At 50.8% G+C, this 20,414-nt stretch overlaps 5 protein-coding genes across 5 annotated transcripts; 3 read left to right on the forward strand and 2 right to left on the reverse strand.

The window, feature by feature from the left end:
* Positions 1-416: 416 nt before the first annotated feature.
* Positions 417-1,970, forward strand: BCR38DRAFT_445585 (SGNH hydrolase-type esterase domain-containing protein). Its single transcript, XM_040861024.1, has 4 exons — positions 417-750; positions 811-907; positions 965-1,089; positions 1,185-1,970. Exons 1-4 carry the CDS (start codon positions 745-747, stop codon positions 1,734-1,736), a joined length of 780 nt encoding a protein of 259 aa, XP_040711777.1. The 5' UTR covers positions 417-744; the 3' UTR covers positions 1,737-1,970.
* Positions 1,971-3,138: 1,168 nt separating this feature from the next.
* Positions 3,139-4,618, reverse strand: BCR38DRAFT_412804 (aspartic proteinase precursor; the record flags this gene model as incomplete). Its single annotated transcript, XM_040858744.1, has 2 exons — positions 3,139-4,371; positions 4,424-4,618. 2 exons carry the CDS (start codon positions 4,616-4,618, stop codon positions 3,139-3,141), a joined length of 1,428 nt encoding a protein of 475 aa, XP_040711778.1.
* Positions 4,619-6,792: 2,174 nt separating this feature from the next.
* Positions 6,793-7,704, forward strand: BCR38DRAFT_527088 (uncharacterized protein; the record flags this gene model as incomplete). The annotated part of the gene is made up of 5 exons (XM_040865379.1): positions 6,793-6,836; positions 6,908-6,920; positions 6,987-7,117; positions 7,157-7,275; positions 7,331-7,704. 5 exons carry the CDS (start codon positions 6,793-6,795, stop codon positions 7,474-7,476), a joined length of 453 nt encoding a protein of 150 aa, XP_040711779.1. The 3' UTR covers positions 7,477-7,704.
* Positions 7,705-11,480: 3,776 nt separating this feature from the next.
* On the forward strand, positions 11,481-13,617 carry BCR38DRAFT_412806 (uncharacterized protein; the record flags this gene model as incomplete). Its single annotated transcript, XM_040858745.1, has 4 exons — positions 11,481-11,586; positions 11,669-11,985; positions 12,047-13,465; positions 13,522-13,617. 4 exons carry the CDS (start codon positions 11,481-11,483, stop codon positions 13,615-13,617), a joined length of 1,938 nt encoding a protein of 645 aa, XP_040711780.1.
* A 794-nt stretch (positions 13,618-14,411) lies between these two features.
* BCR38DRAFT_351819 (armadillo-type protein) lies at positions 14,412-19,046 on the reverse strand (the record flags this gene model as incomplete). The annotated part of the gene is made up of 3 exons (XM_040856670.1): positions 14,412-15,137; positions 15,199-18,630; positions 18,708-19,046. The coding sequence occupies 3 exons, from the start codon at positions 19,044-19,046 to the stop codon at positions 14,412-14,414; spliced, it is 4,497 nt and encodes a 1,498-aa protein (XP_040711781.1).
* Between the last annotated feature and the right edge of the window lie 1,368 nt (positions 19,047-20,414).

Raw genomic sequence — 20,414 nt, forward strand, 5'->3', positions numbered from 1 at the left:
ATTCCATCTTGAGAACAAACAGCTGGAATTTGGACGTGCCTGCTTGAAGCTACAAGTCGTTATCGGCTTATCGCTCCTGGATTTTGGTCCGAGCACAACCCTGGAAATACCTAAGCTCAGTAAAATATTCTAGGACAGCATCGTTTCTTCTATGGGTTGAGCATAGTATAGAAGGGTTGTTGTAAACGAATAATATCAATGCTATATTATTTCTGATTGAATATGAGACCCCGAATTGCAAGTTACTCATAATCAACAAATTGTCCTAGTCAACTGTTCCAGGTTGTATTTCCTGAGCAGGCGGTTAGGCTGGGAATTGTGGCTTTCGTAGGTGCCTGTTGGAAGAACTTTGGTATAATGGGAAATCAAGTGAGGTAGGTTAGTAAGAGGAATTACTTGCATGGCCCAAGTTTTATCAATTCTGAAAATGGAAGTGAAGGTTATCTTTACCTGAAGAATCTGGCTTCGATCACTCCGAGTTTGAACTGACTACCGGCCCACAGACGGGAACAACGGCCCATGAGCCCGGTTCCAGCCGGCTTGCATTCATTTAGCTCCGAACTAGACCAACAATATCTGCAAGCTTGAGAGCTATGTACTCGCTTCGTGGATCAGTCCATTAGTTCCTGCAGAACTGGACATTTCACGCCAAAGTGTGCAATCTTCAAATCGCACCTACTAGGTTGTTTACCCCAATCACTGAGCACCACACCCCTAGAGCCGGGCCTCACCGACGAGACAACAATGGCAGTATGTGATCTTACCCAAGCCTTCGCGCTTTCATCCACTGACGTCTGACGTACCAACCAGAAATCATACAACCAAGTTGTGCTCTTCGGAGACTCGCTGTTTGAGGGCGCAGCCGATGTCAAAGATGGGTTCTGTTTTCAGAGCGCCCTGCAAGTCCGCGAGTGACACTAGGCACCCACCTCCTCGAACTTGATGGGCTGAACTGAGTCTACAGAGTGCAACCGCCGCCTCGACGTAGTCAATCGAGGCTTCTCGGGCTACAACACAGTCAACGCACTAGACCTGCTCCCGCAGATCTTCCTACCGCCATCGGAGGCCACTCCCAAGATCGACTATCTGGTAGGTTATTATCATCCGTATTATCTCTCGGTCGCTCCATGTTCGAGCATGGCAGAACCTTGTATCTGAGATCTTGTTCTCACCACCCCTACCAGCTCGTTCTCCTCGGCGCAAACGACGCCTGCATCCCCCTTCCCACCGACACCCAAGGCGTGCCTCTCTCCGACTACAAATCTAACCTGCACAAAATAATCACCCACCCCTACATCACCGCCCACAAGCCCAAGATACTCCTCATCACCCCACCTCCCCTCGACGAAATCAAAGTCACCGAAGCCGACCTGGCCTGGGGCCACTCGCAAGCGACACGCCAAGCCGCTGTCTCGGCCTCGTACTCGGAGGCCGCGCGTCAGGCCGCGGCCGAGGTGCCAGGAACGGTGCTGGTTGATCTACAGAAGGCGTTGATGGAGGAGGCTATCCGGAGGACGCCGGCATACGATGCAAGTAAGGGGTTGCCGCTCGGGTATCCAGGCGGGATTAGGGGCGCGTTGGAGACGTTGTTACCGGACGGGTTGCATATGAGTGGAGATGCTTATCGGGTCTTGTATGACCTCGTCCAGCCGCATGTTGGGCCGTTTGATTATGATAATCCGGATCAGGAGTATGTGTTTCCGACTTGGGCCCAGTTGAATTCCGGCGGTATCTGAGGTACGGGGAGAGGAGAGATGCCGGAGCGGACTGGATAGGACTACGGAACGGGGGATGGAGACGGGGACGGAGACGGGGCTTGGCAGCCACATGGTAGTATGTAGAGACACATACCGGGAGGCGCTAAGTAGATAGACTATCTAAACTAGAGCCATACTGCCAGAGAGAGAGGCATCATGAGATTTACGACACCAAATAAATACGCAAACATGCTTAGCTGTGGATATTGCTTGCGTTGAACCGAGAAAAACCTCGTTATCTCGGCAAGGATAACCTTAGGATACTCAGTAGTCTGCTCTTTACGAAGTAATAGTTCGCTCAGACCGCGAATCCTCGGAGATTACCCCGTACACGATTGGCTCTTTAATTTGACCCAGAACCCTCAAGAGAACCCTCAAGAGAACCCCTCAAGAGAACCCTCAAGAGAACCCCTCAAGAGAACCCCTCAAGAGAACCCTCCGTCACGAGTGGAACTCAGCCTCCCAACAATATGCGCGTGAGTATTCCCTCCGCAGCCATGCCACGCCGCTTCCTTGTCGTTCTTCCAAGCAGCACTCAGACGGCTCCGTTCGCCAAGAAAACCACAACCTAGGCCTTGAACGGAGGTCTCAGAAATTCGCTCACCTCCGGCAGCATCGCAAAACTCGAGCCCGCATGCTTGACGCAACGAGAAAGTCAATCCCAGCGGCGGTACGCTAGTCTTCTCTGTTTCGGTAAAGTGGGGCAGCTTTTCGATTGTGTCAGGGGTGACAAGACAAAGGTATCAGGCTTAAGCCTATGTATGCTATTTCACACGTGTTCATCAACAGACATCAGGGATTGGTCTTGGCTCTTGAACTAAGTGGGGATACAGATCTGAAGGGTCCAGGTTTCACGATGCCGAAATCCGAATCCTTGTCAAATAACTCGGTTCACGAGGGGTTCATGCCGATTCCCAAGCCGTCGTCGCCGTCGTCAAGGATAATGAGGCCAGCATCATTAGGGGCAAAGATTGATTGTAAGTTGGTTACCCAAAAATTTGATAGATGCAGTGATATGATATTGTGGAAATCTAAACAAGTCGTCTCTTCTGACGAGCGTTCAGTATAATAGCAGACAAACGAGGCTTCTCCAATGCGTTATGCTAGTTGTATAGCCCCAAACAAATAAGCTCTAGGCAGAAGAAAACCAATGCTTCCCGGGTTGCTTCCACGTAAATGCTAATAAAATGCCGTGCGAGTCGGTCGTCAATACCTGTGCTCTTGAGTATGCCGTAGTCTTTCCAGATTCCCAAGAATGCGCCACATTAATGTAGAGCCCCAACGCCTTGCAATGCAATGCCAGTATATCCGCATCCATATACACAAATGTTCCCTCGCCTCGTCCGTACGGGCCATGGGGTTTTCAGTCTTCAGTAGTCTTCTACAAGAGGGTGTACATCGTTCCCAGTCCAAACGACAACAACACAAGCGTGGTAGATATAGCCACGGACGGCGGTGCAGCGCTCGAGTCGTCGAGACCAAACCCGCCACTGCTGCCACTTGTGACGATACCAGAAGTTGCTGCGACAGAATTGGACACCGCAGTGGCACTGGGAACTGAACTTGTCCCCGTGGTAATTTCCAAAACGTTGTGGGTCGTTGCGTTAAATTTGGTCTGTGCGAGTGAGATCTCGTTGTTCGCAATGTCGTATACGACGTATGCCGATCGTAGGAATGTATCACCTAATACGTTTGTGCCCGAGCCGGCGGGTGCGATACCGAACAAACACGCGGTCACACCGTTAGAGAATGTTGGTCGCGTGCCGCTAGTAGTGACCAGGTCCAATACCAACTCGTTCATATCCACCGAGATCGTGGGCGACGAGAAGGTGAAATCGAGGGTTGTGTTGTCTTCGGCCAAGGAACATGGCACGTAGGCGGCCCCTTGGCTCGAGTCGTACTGCGCGCTAACGGCTGTGTAAATCTGGTCGACCCAAGTATCGGGCAGATACGTCAACGAAGAGCCGGAGTCGAGCAGCACTGCGAGTGCTTGGTCTTCGGAAACCGTGGTGTTGCCCAGCGTCAATTCCGTTAAAGTGATCATGAACTCGGCATAAACACCACTCTCCTTCTGGATCGGAAGGGTCTGCAGCTCGCCCTGGAACTGGTCGGTATCGACACCACCGAATAAGATGCTGCCGGTGCTTGCGTCGAGATCGTTGAGCCAGAGGCTGTAGGCGTTGGACTGGATGAGGCCATCGGTGACCATCTTCGCGGGCAAATTGTCGTACTCGTCCAGCCCTGCCCTACCGACTTGCACCTCGTTGACCGGATAACCAATCCCCAAGATTCCTTGCGATGACGTGCTCTTGTATCCAACCCCAAATTGCAAATCATCCACCGTCGTATCCCCTATCGTAACCGTATCTGATACGTAGTCTCCGCTGGCCCCTGATCCGTCAACGTACGAAATGTTGAAGTAGCTCCCGACGTAATTGTATGTTGATGACGAGTTCGCTGTGTATGTGCCGGCAAACGAGCACGGCTTCGAACTCTGCAAACATAAACTTGAGCTCGGAGTGTTTACCCAAAGATCACTGCTGCCGGTATCCAAATGTAACCGTATCGACTGCGCTGGAGTTCCCAACGTGGCATTGACAAAATATAATGTTTCCTGTTGGACATGTTAGCCAAGGGTAATTCGACTACCAAGACGGGCTGCAAACCTCATTGTCCAACTCGGCCGTGGCACTGCCTCTCCTCCGTAAACGATCGCGTTGCAGCGGGTTGGTAATTTTCTTCCTTTGTGTGTCCATTCCAACGACCTTGGACTGGCCCGTACTCCTTTTCTTCAGACTGAGCGCATCTGACGACGTTGATAATAAGCCCGCCGCAAGGGCGAATACAGTGGTTGACTTCATGGTGAAGGATCCCAAATTACTGGACACTTCTCCCAGAGGATCGAAAAAGTCAACAGTATTAAAAAAATGTTAACGTGATAACATGGGTGGCGTTTGTTGCCGAAGTGAGTATTAATCAATCGAAGTGCGAGGTTGAAATATTGGGAAAAGGGCACTTGTCAAATGTATCCGCGGGTCGGAGTGGCTAAGCCTATGGGACCGCGTAATGGCTGACGGGAGTGGACCGTAATTGTTACTTATGCGTGTCCACCAGGAATTTAGGGAGGAAGAGGGAAGGCTAAACACTGCGAAGGGAACGACAGGCTTGAAGCATAAAAAGAAAAAGTGGCGAAATGGACGTATAAAAAGCAATACAAGAACAAACAGCACCAAAGAGCGGCGATACACGCAGCTGATGAGTCTTTGTAGACGGATCGTGAAAAGCTCAAAATAGCAAACCGAATTTCGTGGAACGCCAAGTACTTGATGGGATTCTTTTGCGACTGTTCCAAACCCCTCCAAGTCTCATTTGATGTCCATCACTGACGGTGCATGTCTTGGCTCATGGTCGAGGATGTGGATGAAGCAAAACGAACGATGATCCCTATCGAGTGGGGAGTCCGCTGAAAGAGGGAGGCTTGGCACGTCTGACGCGCGGCCGTCGACGACGTTGCCGGGGTGCGGGCCCCATCAGAGTGCCCCGGGTGGAAAACGTTTGCGTAGCCCTAGAGCAGATCCCTCGAGACAACTTGACAGTCATTGGTGAGAGCGCTTCTTGACGATGGAAACTGCAGCAGAGCCCCAGTTGGAATGACCAGGACAGGCCAAACCCGACCATGGTTGATGTTACCGAGCGGCTCACTCTCGGACTGGGATCTCTGTCCCTGAGACGTTTGAAGTGTGTCAGGTGTGAAGAAGGCTTTTTGCTTGGCCCAAGTGGTTGTGCCCGTCTGGCTGTGAGAAACACGAAAAATAAGATGATCACAGTCAAGAGTGGTCAAGGCCGTTGATGTCCAACCTCTTCCGCTGACAGGTCGCTTGCGTGTGTAATCGGGGGAGTGAGTGAAAGTCGCCATCAATGTTTGCACTTCTAAAGTTCTCGTGTCAGCGACAAGTGCTTTCACTACAGCGGTCATGAAGAAGCAGATTACCTTGCTTGAAGCAAGTCAGATGTACCAGCTGTCAGGGTCCGCCTTGCCCCATCGGTGATAGGCCAGGAGCATTGCGGCTGTGGCTTACAATATCTCCGCGCACTGAAATAGCTTTCCTAGGTAACCTGACACTGACGCGGCACACTTAAGGACGCGCCACTGCCCGACAGACTTCTTTTCTCCCAACGGTTGGAACGGCTGTGACCAAAACCCGCCATGATGAGGCCAAGAAGCACCTCTAATTTCTGTCTTCCATCTGCGAAGATGAACCACGCCATGTTTGTCAGTTTTGCAGCCATTAACTAACTGTCCTTCTTGACGAATTACATTTGCTGCTAGCCTGCAAGTTTGAAACTCGAGAACCCACGTGCAACCAAGACAAGTCTGGGTGACTGGGTTACTGGGAGCCAGGATCCCCCTGAGCACTTATTATGTATGGAATCCTTGCCTTGTCTCCTCTGCTATGGGCTTGGCGAATGGCTCCCCTGGCAATCTACCCGAAACCTTGCAACTGCATGCATCTTCAAAGTTGCGCGTGCCTCTCATTACAATCATTCGTCACGCCAAATTGTTGCTGAGGCAGTTAGCACTTCATTCTAGATATCGGAGCGGCCCTACCTACAAACAGATGTTATGGGAACCTACCTCGTTGCTCGGCGTTCGAGGCCGGATCAATTGGCAACCCACAGGCACCCAACTCGGGCAATGCATAGATCGTGAGCCAATCATGATCATATCCATTTGCCTGAACTCCTCCAAACTCACGAGGCGTCTATGATGTAGGTAAATCCAGGGCACGGCACAGATGACATGGCGCGGGAAGCAAGGCTTCTCTAGCAGGCTCAGCTGGGGTGACCATGAACTTTTCCTTTCCTCGTGTTACTGTGGGTAGATGTTGAGGCACGCAGTACTGCATCTCTGGGCCTGAGTTGCAGGTTTATGCGACCTCGGTATGTCAAGTGAAATTGCAGATTACAGTACTTCGGTGTTCCCATCCTCGATCCCTATCGTTGCATCAAGCGTCATACCAGCCGTCTCTGAAATATGAACGTTTTAGACTCGGCTGGCCTTTACAACCCTGAGCGCTGGTAAGGCCTCGCAATATCAGCCTCATAGCTTCGGGTTGTAGCCCCCAAACTGACTCGCAACCGCTCCCCAGCCCTGCATACGGCGTGTGTCGTCGGGCTCTGCAGCCCTACCACAACTCCACGATGGCGGAGAACTGACCAGAAACGCAGTCCTTCTTCAGCGCCATGAGATGCGCAGCCGTCATCTTTACCGTGTTCGGTGCCTCCTATGGCACAGCAAAGTCCAGCATGGCCATCTGCGCGACTGGCATCATCCGGCCCGAGCGACTTATGCAGAACACGTATGCTTGAATCTCACGCACACGGCACTCTCTCTCTAGTGATCTGGTGGAGCAGATGCCGAATCACCAGGACTTTCTCCAGCTCGGGGCCGGCTTGAGCATGGGACTTTGCGGGCTTGCTGCGGGATCCCCTATTGGTATCGTTGGAGATGCTGGAGGTCAGTATTGCGTTTTGAAGACAGTGGATAGGGGGCTGACGCAGTGTTTTTATAGTGAGAGCCAGTATGCAGCAGCCGCGTCTCTGCGTTGGATTGATTCTGCTCCTTGTCTTTGCCGGGGTTCCTGGTCTCTACGGTGTCATTGTTTCCATCCTCATACTCACAAAGTCCCGCCAGAACGTGAACAAGTGTCGCTTTTAAGGCGTTTATGTTGCGTGGCCATATGTTGCTCCTGTGAGGTCTTACGACGGGGCACCGAGACGGAAACTGTAATCACTACGATATGAGAATGGACGAGAGCGAGTAGAAGACAAATTTCAATCCAAGCTGTATTCCAAGGATACTTCATGAATTAAATGAGAGACTTTCTGGCAGGAGACAGTCAATTGTGCTTCCCGCTATTGACTCCAGCTAAGATATTTGTCAACGAGCCAGACAACATCCCTTGCCTCTCCTAATATCATGACTACATACTCAAAACCCACTGGTTCCCCAAGATAAACACCCATCAAACGTTGGCGTTTCGTGATACCGTCGTCAGTCCCGGCAGAAAATTGTACCACGCCGCGACTACCCACGAAACCCGGCAGTTCGCGATTCTCGACCATGTAATCTCCAACCAACATCAACCTTCCCAGCGGCACATGGAACATGAGAGGCCCTAAGCTGCATCCCAGATTCTACGCCCTGTACGCTCTCACTTGTCAATCCCATCCAAAGCCAATCTGACAATCAAGCAGGAGCTGGATTGTAACGAGTAATCTGACTATCACTAGAATGGCTCCTCGACACAGCCGGCTTTCGCAACCGCAAAGCCCTGTTCTCCTCTCCCCGCTCCTCTCTTGTCACGCTTCGACAGAAGCGTGTCACTAAAACTAAATCACAGCCATCCTCCTAACAACCCTCCACCTCACCTTCGCAACAACCCTGACCTAACTCCTCGCCCGCACCACGCCCCTCCTCTCCTCCTGGCACTCTATCCCGCTAACAGGCTGAATTTAGGCTCTCCATTCTAACCGAGACTCCTGATTAACCACCCCTTCCAGAATTATTTCCCTATTGACACGCGTTCGATCTTAAATCAAATTGAGGCTCACAGTTATGTCTTCCAGATATATTCCCGATCCTGAGCCGTAATCATTCAATCTTAAACCATCGGACACTCCCAAGTATCTGCACCTTCTAGGCTTTCTTCTTATCTTCACCAATGATATTTAAACTTAAATCAAGTCAACGCTCCGAACAATTTAAGTATCTAAACATAAGTTCTGGACTTCTTTCCATCCTAATCCGCGAGCATTCGACTTTTGAACAAGGTGACGCTTTCACCTGACCACATTTTCCAAATGAATTCTGATCACGCCGGTGCTTCCAACCTATCAGATATTACAGGATCCTCAACTTCCATCTTGCCTGCGCCTGCAGAATGTACTAGTGAGGCCCTCTTGCTGAAGAGTACATAGGGAATATTGTACCTCTAACCACACCAGTTTACCCAAACTACACCTTCACGATATTTTGTCTATCTTGCTGTGCGAATATTCGACTTTTGCCGAACCAAACTAACGATTTCAAAAGCAAGAACTCCAAGTAAAACACGATTCATCTGGAGTATCCAACGTATGCTCGCTCGACTTCTAACTAACCAATGCCTTCCTGTTATGGGAGAATCTCGTGAATATTCAGCGGCAACTACTCGCCTTCGGACCCAGATGGATGCCCCATTGACCAACAAGAATATATGAACTGACACGGAGACAACGATATTTCACCATGACTACTCTCACCGGCTACTACGCCATTTACAGATGTCCTGCGGTTAAGGCAAGAGCTATCAACTCCGGTTCGACAGTTGAAAGCCAAAATTCCCCATCAGGATTACAGTGCTTTGATCTGTCCATATCTGCACATTTTGAGGCAGACGTCTGCCACACCTGAGCCAATTTACCTAGATCTGGCTCGCAACTAATCGCAACCGAGGAAGAATAAAGCAACTGAATTTCGAGTCATCGAATACATCAACCGTTTCCTGAAGAAAATCGCCAGCATACTCTGTTGTATAGGTGAAACTACCCGCCACCCAACCAGAGGGGCAGCACTGTTGAGTGAACTGAGGAAATCCACCAGGCCGACCAGGTGGTTCAACCAAGTTGCGGACATGTTTCATGGACTCCGAGGGGAAAATGAGTGTGTGTATAATCTTGATGTGCCATAGGAAGACCAGCTTACTAAGTTTCTACTGGGTCGACGACAGAATAGGTCATGTCGGACGTCCTGGAATCAAGTAAGTTCGATGTACTTTTCTTTTATGCCACGGAGGTTGAAAATTAAACAGGCTACATGTAGTCTTCAATCGACACGCGCTGGGGTTGATGTGGTTACATGCTCGTAAGGAATGTATCAAGGAGCTCTCGGCTCAGAAATACGAGCACCCCGCACTCCCGCCAGTCAAGGCCGCATGAGTAGAAAGCTTCAGTAATAGGCATTTTAACCGAGCTGATGTTGACCGAAGCGTTCGACGTCAAAATTCACCCGTGTGTGGATTGGGTTCGTTGCCATGCTAGCCTGGTGGGGTTATTGATTTCCTGTGACAAATATGCCGAATCCGACCTGTTTTCCGGGGAGGCGTTCGAACTGGGGAATCACTTCGAAACTTGACTCCGTTCAATAAGAACAGGGGGCGAACGCGAATATGCTCGGCGACGGCAGCTCGGGCGATTTCGCACTGGATGGCAGAAACCACAAGCACGAACAAGTAGGCGTGCTTCGAGAACGCTGACAGGGAAATCAGTATCAGTGCTCTAGGAAAATGTTTCACTCACTAGGATGTAGAGATCCGCTACCAACCAACAGCAATCGAAGACAATATTGATATACTATAAAAACTTTCCAGATAATATGGAACACTCCGCCCCCATTCTGTGGTTCATAAATGTTAAGACGCAAGCCAGGATAGCTAAACCAGCTTACTTTAAGGAGATTAAGGAGGAGAGTAGGAGAGTAATAGAAGGAATACCATCCTTTGGCAGGTGGGATAGAGAGATTCGCTACTATCCTTGGAAAACCGCAGTTGAATATGATCTCTTATAGAGACTTGCTACTGAAGCGTAACACATGTTTCGTACTAGCTGCTGCGTGGAACGAGAAAGGATACTAAGACAGACGTCATCATCGTTGCGTCGTCATGTACAGCCACGATAGTTAGAAGCAATGAATGCACTTGAGGATCCAGGTGTCTTTGGGTTGCTTGGATCATCATATGTGATGACTATACGAACCACGACGGAGTGTTCTAGACCCATGGGCGACTAAATCATCAACACCTTGAACTGGACAGGCACCTCCATCTCTTGCTCATGATAACAAGCACACAATGTAGCAACTCAATATTTACGTTATACCTACACACTCGAGCTTGCACTGATACTGTTCTTCAAATCTGAAACACTAATTCCAAGAGCAATCCGGTAGTGTAAGCAGCAAAGGACTCCAAACCAGTGCCGCCTCTCAAGGTAAAACCATGCCTCTCCAGACATCTGATGAATCTCAGCAAAGGCGGATATTGACGGAAATAGAGAGGAAGCTAATTCTCTTGTTCAAAACCTGTTGTCCGAGATTGAGGCAGTTCCGAGTATGATTTGGGTTGGTCTCTGGTATGGAAGATCAAATAAAGGGGAAGAAGCGCCTCCACGGTTGACGTGAGGGTGGTCGTCGCTGCCAAGAACCTAGAAATGCCATCCTTCCAAACCCTGTCAATATGTGGTGACTCTGCAGATCCTGAGCACGCTACGGAGGTCCTTTATGGTCCGTGCTCTTCACGTCATTGGCAACTTCAGACCTCGAGGCTCCAAGAACTGGTCCAGTCCTATAGTTTCGACATCCTCCAGCTTAGACATCATCACCCTCGCCGTCGCATCCGTGAATATTTTCCTGCTAAGTATCACTCATCGTTCTTCCATGCCTTGACAACCACCAAACGATGTCCCTGTGAATGAATCCTTGTTATCCGACGTTGGAAGCCCAGCGATAAAGGCTCGTGAGCTTCGACCTCCCCGCCCCCGCAGTAGCGTCCGGTTTGCAGCAGCGTCAGCGACTGACGACGACCTGATTCACTACTGAGCCGGCCTCCCGCGGCGGCCAGTTGTCATTGTTCACAAATCCAGGTACACAGCTTCATTCATAGTTCAGCGACTCAGACCTGCATCATGTGGAACGACGAGGAGGACAACAACCCGTATGGGACCAGCTTTGACCGCCGAGACTCAATCACATCTTCCTCAGGCAATCCCACCTCTCCCAGTTCACGCGACTGTAAGTTTGCTTTCTTAGTGCTCTTTTGCGCCATTCCATCTTTGTCTGCTGGGACGCCGGTACATAATGTGGGAATCAATAGCTTTGGATGACTCGCCGGATGAAGCTGATGCCGACTGGGAATTTGTAGACTCCCGCTACGAACCTCCGCAAACGCCTTCGTCCACCAGCGAGGACCGCCCGCCTCAAACCTACCAGCGTGAAGCGAGCGACTTCGACAGCGACAACGAGTATGCAGCCCAGGCTCCAGGTCAGCTGCCTAGGAGGAAGCCAGGTGGTTACGACAGTCGCATTGAGCAGATCCTCTACGAGAATCCCGACCTCCCTATCATGATTACGGATGCGGGAAAGAGCCCCGAGAGCGGTGGAAAGTACATCGTATATACCATCCGAACGGGGGTAAGCTTACGTCGCGTCTGATTGTGCCTGCTCTTTATTAATCGTGAGAACTTGCATGCAGGACCTCGAGGTGCGCCGCCGCTACTCCGAGTTCGCGTCGCTACGAGATGCTCTCACCAGACTTCACCCCACGCTTGTCATGCCTCCCATACCCGAGAAACACACCATGGCCGACTACGCTGCAAACCCGACGAATGCGAAGCAAGACCAGCAGATCATCGACTTGCGGAAGCGCATGTTGGCTGTCTTCTTGAACCGCTGCCGACGGATGCACCAAGTGAGGGAAGACGGGGTGTGGTGGAGATTCCTCGATCCTAATGCTAGCTGGAGCGAGGTCCTCCATTCGCACCCCATCGCATCCATTCCGAAGTCCGTCTTGAAGGCACCACCTCTCGATGCTGCCAACCCCACACCAGGGCACCTTTACCTGCCAGTGCCCTCCTCATCGGCAAGGCTGAAGGGTCCTGCTGGCTCGGGGCCATCGCCCACATTCGATGGTTCTGGAAGTGTCATTGGGTCCCAATTCTTGCGACGACTACCTCACGATACCGAAAACATCAGTGAGCAAGAGTTGGATCCCTACTTTATTGGCTTTGAAGCTTCCATTAAGGAGCTTGAGAAACTGTTGATGGGGCCAATGGAGAAAGTCAACCGACGAACACTTAGCCACCTGTCCGCGCTATCGACTGATCTTAATGACCTGGGCGCAAAGTTCAATGCGTTCGCTCTCTCTGAGCAGTCGCCTTCGCTCGCCGCCGCGATTGAACGCGTCGGCCAGGCCGCCGACTCATCATACATTGCAACCGAAGAGTTGGCCAGTTCACTCGGGGCGAGTTTCGCTGAGCCAATGAGGGAGAATGCGCAGTTCGCTGGCGTCGTGCGAAGCGTGCTTCAATACAGAATAATGAAGAGAATCCAACAGGAGATGACTAATGATGAGCTCCTGAGGAAGCGGGCCCTCCTCGACCAGTTAGAAAGAAGCGAAGCAGAAGCACAACGAATCGAGAAGTACCTCAGCAGCAGTCAACAATTTGGTGGATCGCAACATGTGCAGACTCCACGACGATCGTCAAGCGTTAAGGAACATACTACCCAGCATCACAGGGATGGGAGTAACGAAGACACGGCATCGATCGACTCCGACTTCCCGCCCACGCATGATGATGTCACCTCGGCACCTTCGGCCAGAGTGGGCGCTCCAGAGCGTTCCAGCTCGAATCCGACCCACCGAAAGTTACCCAGCGGCAACTCCATCACCAACAAAATCTTTGGGCCCATCCGTCATGCTATACAGGGCGTGGCCGACGTAGACCCGGAGAGAACACGACGCGATACTATTGGCAAGACGAAGGAGAGCATTGAACAACTCGAACAAGCCCAGGTGGTCTCGGCGCAAGATGTGAAGGAGGCAAGTGCGAGCATTCTGAAGGATCTCAAGCGATTCCAACACGAGAAAGAGGATGACTTGAAGCGTTACATGGTGAGTTGTGACAAGCATCCTTCTTACATACGCGACGATTGCTGACACGCTTCTAGCTTGCGTATGCCAAGAGCCAAATCGAGTGGGCTCGCAAAAATAAGGAGACGTGGGAGGAGGCCAAAGCCGAAGTTGAAAAGATTGACGAGACCTAGAGCAACTCACTCACGACCACCGGCCCACATGTAGCACGACTGCTGTCACGCGGCCTGGGCGCTCCAGACAGGGAAAAAGGCGTAATTTTGGCTCAGCAGCAAAGCAACACTTTGACGTTGCCATATTGTAATCAATAGGGATGGATAGTTCATACACCGTGCACGCTTTACTGCTTGCTCACATTCGTAGCAGTCTTGCGGTCTACGTTACAATTTAATGCTTTATGAGTACTATTTCGTGGGATTGATTCAAGCAAAGAAAAGCCTTCTGATCTGATACTAGTCGTATGAACAATCGGGATCAACATATAGCCTGGCATTGCGACAAGAGCCGAGAGCTAAGTGCCAGCTTCGAAGAGTGTCATGGCGATCGAGATTTGCAATCTCACAGCATCTTACACCCAATGCTGTTGAGAATACATAACACGAACCTCATAAGAACACGGGTATGACGATAATACACTAATTAGCAGCATGCCCTCCAAAAAGCTGCAGCCTGGCCGAAATAAAGACATCTTTTCTCCACTCATCACTACACACTATTTTGTCCTCACGAATCTCGCCACGGTATACCCCCAAAAATCCCCCAGTTCCAAGTCAAGAAGCAAGAGTGAGCTTGTCCGTCTGCGCTGGAAAATGACAAGCAGTACCGCCGCTTCAATAAAATTCTGTAACTACTGGTCCGTCATATCGCTGACTTCATTTCGACATCGTTGTGGGCTTCAAGGCACCTGTCATCCTCCGGCGGACTGCCTGGCGCGCAGTCGATCGAGTCGGCGCGTCGCTACGTATTCCTAGTCAGAATTCTCGCCGATTTCGTGGTCGCCCACGGGTTTCCTTCCCCTCGTCACACGACTAGAAGTAGCTTTGGAATTTGCCTTGTTTGACGCGGCAGCTTTTCCCTTCATGACGCTCGCTTTGATGGCGAACTTGATGGGGCTGTCTGCCTTGGGTGCCGCGCGTGCGGTAGCACTCCGACCCCTGCGGCCATTGGCTTTCGGCGGGGCAGCATCCTCTTCCTCTTCCGGCTCGTCTGGGTCTTCATCGCCTGGATCATTCAGTTCGCTCTCCTTAATAGCCTCTGTTTTCCTCGGGTCTTCGTCCATTGGTTCAACTTCAGATTCGGCCTCCGGTTCGTCCTCGATTTCCGAGAGAGAAGACTCGTCATCTTCATCTTCATCGTCATTCTTTACCGGATTGCCGTCACTATCGTAGTATTCCCATCTTGCGACCCCCTCCAGCATGTCTTCATCGTCCTCTGAAGAGTCTCGCTCGACATAGGTTGAATTTCTCTTCGAACGGCCGCTTCGGCGTCGGTCAGCGGAGTCAGGTCCCGGCGACGACGAGGCAGTCTTGCGAGATCTTGCCGGAGCCTTCTTCTTGACAGCCGTCTTCTTCACAGAAGCAGATTTAGTGGGCTTCGCGGCAGACTTCGACTTGGCGACAGTTCTTGAATGCGCTGTCCTAGCTTTCTTCTGGGCATGATCACCTTCGGCGCGTTCATCCATACTCTTTCGTTTCTGGCCAATTATGTTAATTCGGTGTGTATATTGAATTTTGTGGGGTGCTGCATGTGCGTACCTTCTTTTTATCAACACTTTTCAGTAGATCATCCAGGAGTTCATCCGCACCTTCGGGGAGAAACTGCTTGCTTGCAATTTCTTGCGCGGCTTCGTGGTTGGGGAGCGTCGAGTAAAGTCCCAGCGGCAAGCCAATTCTTCCGCCGTAAGCCTGGAAGCTCCAATTCTTCCTTTCCTGCCACTTTCGCAGGATAGCTTGCGCAAGATCGCTGAGCACGTAAAGATTTTCACTCTTGGCAGGATCAATGCCGTCTCGCGTCTGCTTAACTCGTTCTGCGTATCTGAATATCATCCCAAAATTTTGCTCGTTGGCTACGTTGCTGATGTAATATATCAGGTATCTAGCATGGTCCATAAGATCCTTTGCGTCCGCACTGTAGTCTGGATGATGTGCAAGCAATGAAAGCAGCCTCCCCATTGTGGCCTCCATTACCGTTTGCTTGCTTTCACGGAACGATCGAGCACGGGAACGGATCCAAGTCTCAATCTGCTGTTTGACGTCGCCGACAGGCTCAAACGCCGTCAAGAAGATCATTGTGTAAAATCTTGGCCGTAGCTTGTTGTTCACCAAATATTTCTGGAGCTTTTCGATAAAGAGATGACGGACTTTGGCAACTGGGTCCAGGGTAAGCATCGCCAAACGATTAAAGTCCGCATGTGAGAAGAGCTCCTCGAAACGCTTTGATGTGCAAAGCTTCAAGGTGAGCTGCCCTGCGCGTAGTCGAAGCCGAGCCTTGTGGTGATTTGGAGTGACCTTGGTTTTGCACAATTCCCCTTCGTTATTGACTAGAGTCCGGAGGAGCTTGAAAACGGTCGGGGTAAGTTTCTTGGCTTCATCGACGTCCTGAATACCACAAAGTCGATTAACAATCAACTTGAGGGCCCAACACTTCAATTGGCATTCTTCGTCAAGGTCTGCATCATCTACCCATTCGGGATCAGAACCCTGAGCATCCGTGCGAACCTTTCGCAGTACGTTTTCGAGCGCCATTTCGACGATCTCGTCGTTCGCGTCAGCAGTGACCTTGGAGGCCAGAAGTTCTAACTGACTAACGGCAGCAAGCTTATTCAGGAAATGGGGAGAGTCGTACCCCCAGTCCTTCCGCACCCTCTGCAGCAGCTCCGTGGCAGTAACGAAGCTCTTGTCGTCCTTCCGAGCCATCATAATATTGACGGCATATTTGGCAGCCTTTGCCGGTTGGCCGTAAAGGGCGTAGCTTATCAGTGCCTGTGTGAATTTCTTGTCCTGGGCCAGCTCCTCCGGGTACTTCCTCGAGTAGGATGAACACGCCTTGAGGGTTTCAACCAACCCGGTATCATTCTCCCGATTCGTAGTGGGTGCTCCTGCCACGAGATCCTTGCAAAGTTCCCCAATATGTGTTTTGAATAGATCCGGGATATGTTGCGAGATTTCGGTAGTGATTTGCTGAGCGGCCACTCCAAGTTTGTCCTTATCATTCTTGGAGTAGTCAATGAAAGTCGATAGATGACTCTTGCTGAACATGATGTAGGCTGATCTGTAGAGGAGCGGCACCAAAGTGTCGAGCACATGAGGTTTTGAAGTATCTAGAATCCTCTTGTTGAATTCCTTGACCGCCCTGTACATCGTCTTGAAGTCGCTTTCGAGGCTTACCACGAACTTGATCAGATTATAGCTCCGGCGATCATTCAGCGTCGCAAAATTATGAAGATCTGTTTCTGTCTTTACTGAGTCCGGGAAGAAGGTGCAAATGTATTGGACCGTCTTCTTGAGGTTTTGTTTCGTGGTCTCTCCACCGCGTTCTGGCACTCCACCGTTATAAGCTTCGCACTGGCGAACGAAATTCTCGAGCACGCGAGAGAACTGCGGTTGCCGGGTTTGCAAGGCAAAAAAAGCCCGTTTCGCCTTTTCATCCAAGCTTCGGACAAGAAGCAGAATGCGTTCTGCCCGGATCTTATCCGGATCATAGGGGGAGTCATTTGTGGTTTGCGATTGGGAGTTTCCATTGGATGACTTCGTTTTGGCCTTCTGCGGTGGGAAAGACAGCGGAACAAGGCACTCAAAGGCGACTCTCTCGAGCAAGATGTTGAGTTCAGGATCATTGGCATAAAATGTGTTGAAGATGCGCGTGGGGATGCTGGACAACGCAGATGTTACAGCCTCCTGATCTGCGAGGAGTTCCCCTGCCGCCACTGCCCACAGCTTTCCAAGAAGAACCATGGCTTCGACGCGCACAGGAGGTCGTTTGTCTCTGCACCGGTCAGCCAGGGTGGACAACACCGAGTCGGCTTTGTCAACGCCTCCAGTAGCGGCCAGCTTCGTCACAATATCTCGGAAGCTGAAAACTTCGATGGCCTTCACGGCAGCCAACCTGACCTTCTCATCACTGTCGTTGAGCTTGTCTCGTAAACCGGCGATGAGCGTCGACTCGTCTTCGCGGCTCAAACCGATGCCTCCAGCCGAGGTCGAAACAATGTACCCAACGGCGGACGTCCAAGCCGCACGGATTAAAGGTGACTTATCGTTCCGCCGGGTTGCAAAGTTATGGAATGCTTGAGAATGAGTCTGAGCGAATGATAAGGGCGAAATGGGGGTTGTGAGAATGCTCGAGTCAGGATGTTCCGGAGGTTCATCGCTCAACCTAAGAGCAGGGTACGCTGCCGGGTCCAAGGCAGGTCGTGGCGGAGGTCCAGCAGCGCCGATGCCAGATATCATATCCCCAAGAGTTTCGGTCGCCAATAACCGCAGCTGTATGTTGTCGGCTTGCAACTCTGCGTCCACCTGAGGAACAACATTTTGTAGCACCGTGGGCGCGGCACGCCAGAGCTCGCGAAGAAGTTGATGAGCTTTCCGTAGCTCCTTGAAGTCTGATTCGGAAGGGCCGCTTGGCGCATCATCGTCATCCGAGTCCGCCTCATCTTTGTGCCCGTTGGTCTGATCTTTCCCAGTTATGTCCATTATCACATCGCTGAAGTACTGGCTGACGTAGCGTGCCATCTTCTCCGGGCATGTGTTGCAAACCGTTTTGGCCATGACATATGCCTCCGGCTCCTCCTTGGGCAGAAGAGTCGTTTGACTGCCGTTAAGGTCGGACTTGTTTCTGGAGCCGCCTGGAGGAGCGGCTCGCAGGAACTGGGCCATTATCACATCCAGAACACTTGGAGGCAGGTTAGGGCCTTCGTCTATCAAAGTAACCAAAATATCGGTCATATGGAATTCGACATCTTTCGCAACCTGCTCCCCAGAACTAGACATGGATGATCCCGAGATGCCATCGAAGAACGAGGAGAATAGATGCAGTAGCAAATCTTCCGCATTTGATAGCTCGTTGATCAGAAGAATACTTTTGACTTCTGCCAGAGAGGTAAGCACGTATTTGTGCTGGGTGTTATATGCATTGGCCGGATCCCAAAGTGCAGGCAAGATGACTTTGACTAGAAGGCCAAAAATGTCCTGAAGGGCGGCTTGTTAGCAACGGCTGTCTCGTCTCCCCGGGAATGACGCGGGAACAGCAAGGAATAGAAGCTCACCTTCAGCTGCGTGGGAGTAAAAGGGGCATCTGGTGCACACAGTTTGAGAATATCCACCAGGCATGATGCAGCGTATGCCTTCACGCCTCCTTCCTTATGCGCCAACAGGTTGTGCGACGCAAGCTCTTTTGCGACTTTGGTGAGCGAGTCCTTATCGACCGTGTCCTGGTCCATATCGACCAGCTCCTGTGAAAGCTTTTCGAGCCGGCGCAGGAGCTCTCCAGTATTGATTGGCTTCCCAGCCCGCCATGACAGTGGCTCATCGAACTGCAAGCTGACAAGCTCTTCCTCCATTTCCTGATCTTCCTCCTCCGGGACTTCGTCCCTTTTTCGGACCATTATGATCTCCCCCGAAAGATTGTGCTGTGCGGCTGATCTCGATTTGAGTGGTTCGTGGGAAGTATCCCCGTTGATGTACGAATCGGCGACGTGTCTCAGGAGCGGGGACTCGACAGGCCCGAAAGACGTTGGAGAATCGGGTCGATGAAGGTGTCAATGGTACTCCTCAAGTTGTTATCCAGTATCGCTAGTAGAGTGAAACGATAAACATTGAGGTTGTGAAAGTGCGCAGAGGCGGACGGAGCCAAGGCAGCGCGTCGGTAGGGCCGTAGTAAATGATGAGTGGACTTGCCTCAATCGTCTTTTGGGGTTACGCGACTCTGATTGAGATGAATTGGAAGCGGCGCGATGGCCCCGTTGCGATTCGCCCTTAGGTGTGTTTCTATCCCAGCTAGCTTGCAGGGAAAGAGCCATGGGCCCAAGCTCTTATTATCCGAGCGTCAGGGTAGCTTTCGGCCCCACAAAAGTCTTCACACCTTCCACTAGCAGGCACTGCAGGCAAGGAAGGTGACAGAATAAACGGCACACTACTTCGTATAGGTATAATAATATGGGATAGCTCGATATTCTAGTGGCATAATCTAGTGGGGTAATGCGAGATAGCCCGATATTCCAGTGTACTAGACCAGCTGAGTCTGTCGTTTATTTTGTCATCCAGCTAACAGGTTAATGTCAAGGAAAGTTCATCAACTGAACGCCTTTGTCATCAATATTTGATGTTACCCAAAATTCGTCCCTTCATACAGTGTTCAGCTTCTAAATTTGGTTGATTCTTCCCAAGTATTTGAAAACAACTCTAAGTATGCAATTCAGTAATGCTCCATATACACGATGCTAGCCCATCAACAGAACTTGCTTGCCCCATTCCTTGATTTAGACTTGATCATAGAAGTTCAACACCAAGACTGACTCTGCTCTAGATTTGTAGTACATGTTCCGCAATTGATGTAGGAGCATCACAGCCACTCCGCTCAAATCCTATGTCCACGTACTGTTCTGCTTTTCGTGATCCTGGCCGGGTCAACCGTTGAGGGCCATCTGTTGAGAATGCTCTTCGAAAGGAGACCTCCCTTTAATATGATCAACTCGTAGCACTTGTTTGGCGGACTCGAGCCTACATTTCGTGAAGACCGCTGATGGCAGTATCAAACACGCCCCTATAGACTCCGACGTTGTCCTTTTCCCACATTATGTCCAAGAACGCTGTATTTCGTCTTGTCAACATGGTCTATGATAATCATGGCTGTGCTATCCTGCTGTTTGCATCCTTGATTACCCAGTTGATTTGAAGAAACCGCAATTGGGAAGTCGACGCGCAACCATCGTGGAGTTACGACCATCGTTACTTCATGTATCAACGTATCAGTG

Source organism: Pseudomassariella vexata, assembly GCF_002105095.1.
Source record: "Pseudomassariella vexata strain CBS 129021 chromosome Unknown BCR38scaffold_14, whole genome shotgun sequence".
NCBI classification, from domain to species: domain Eukaryota; kingdom Fungi; phylum Ascomycota; class Sordariomycetes; order Amphisphaeriales; family Pseudomassariaceae; genus Pseudomassariella; species Pseudomassariella vexata.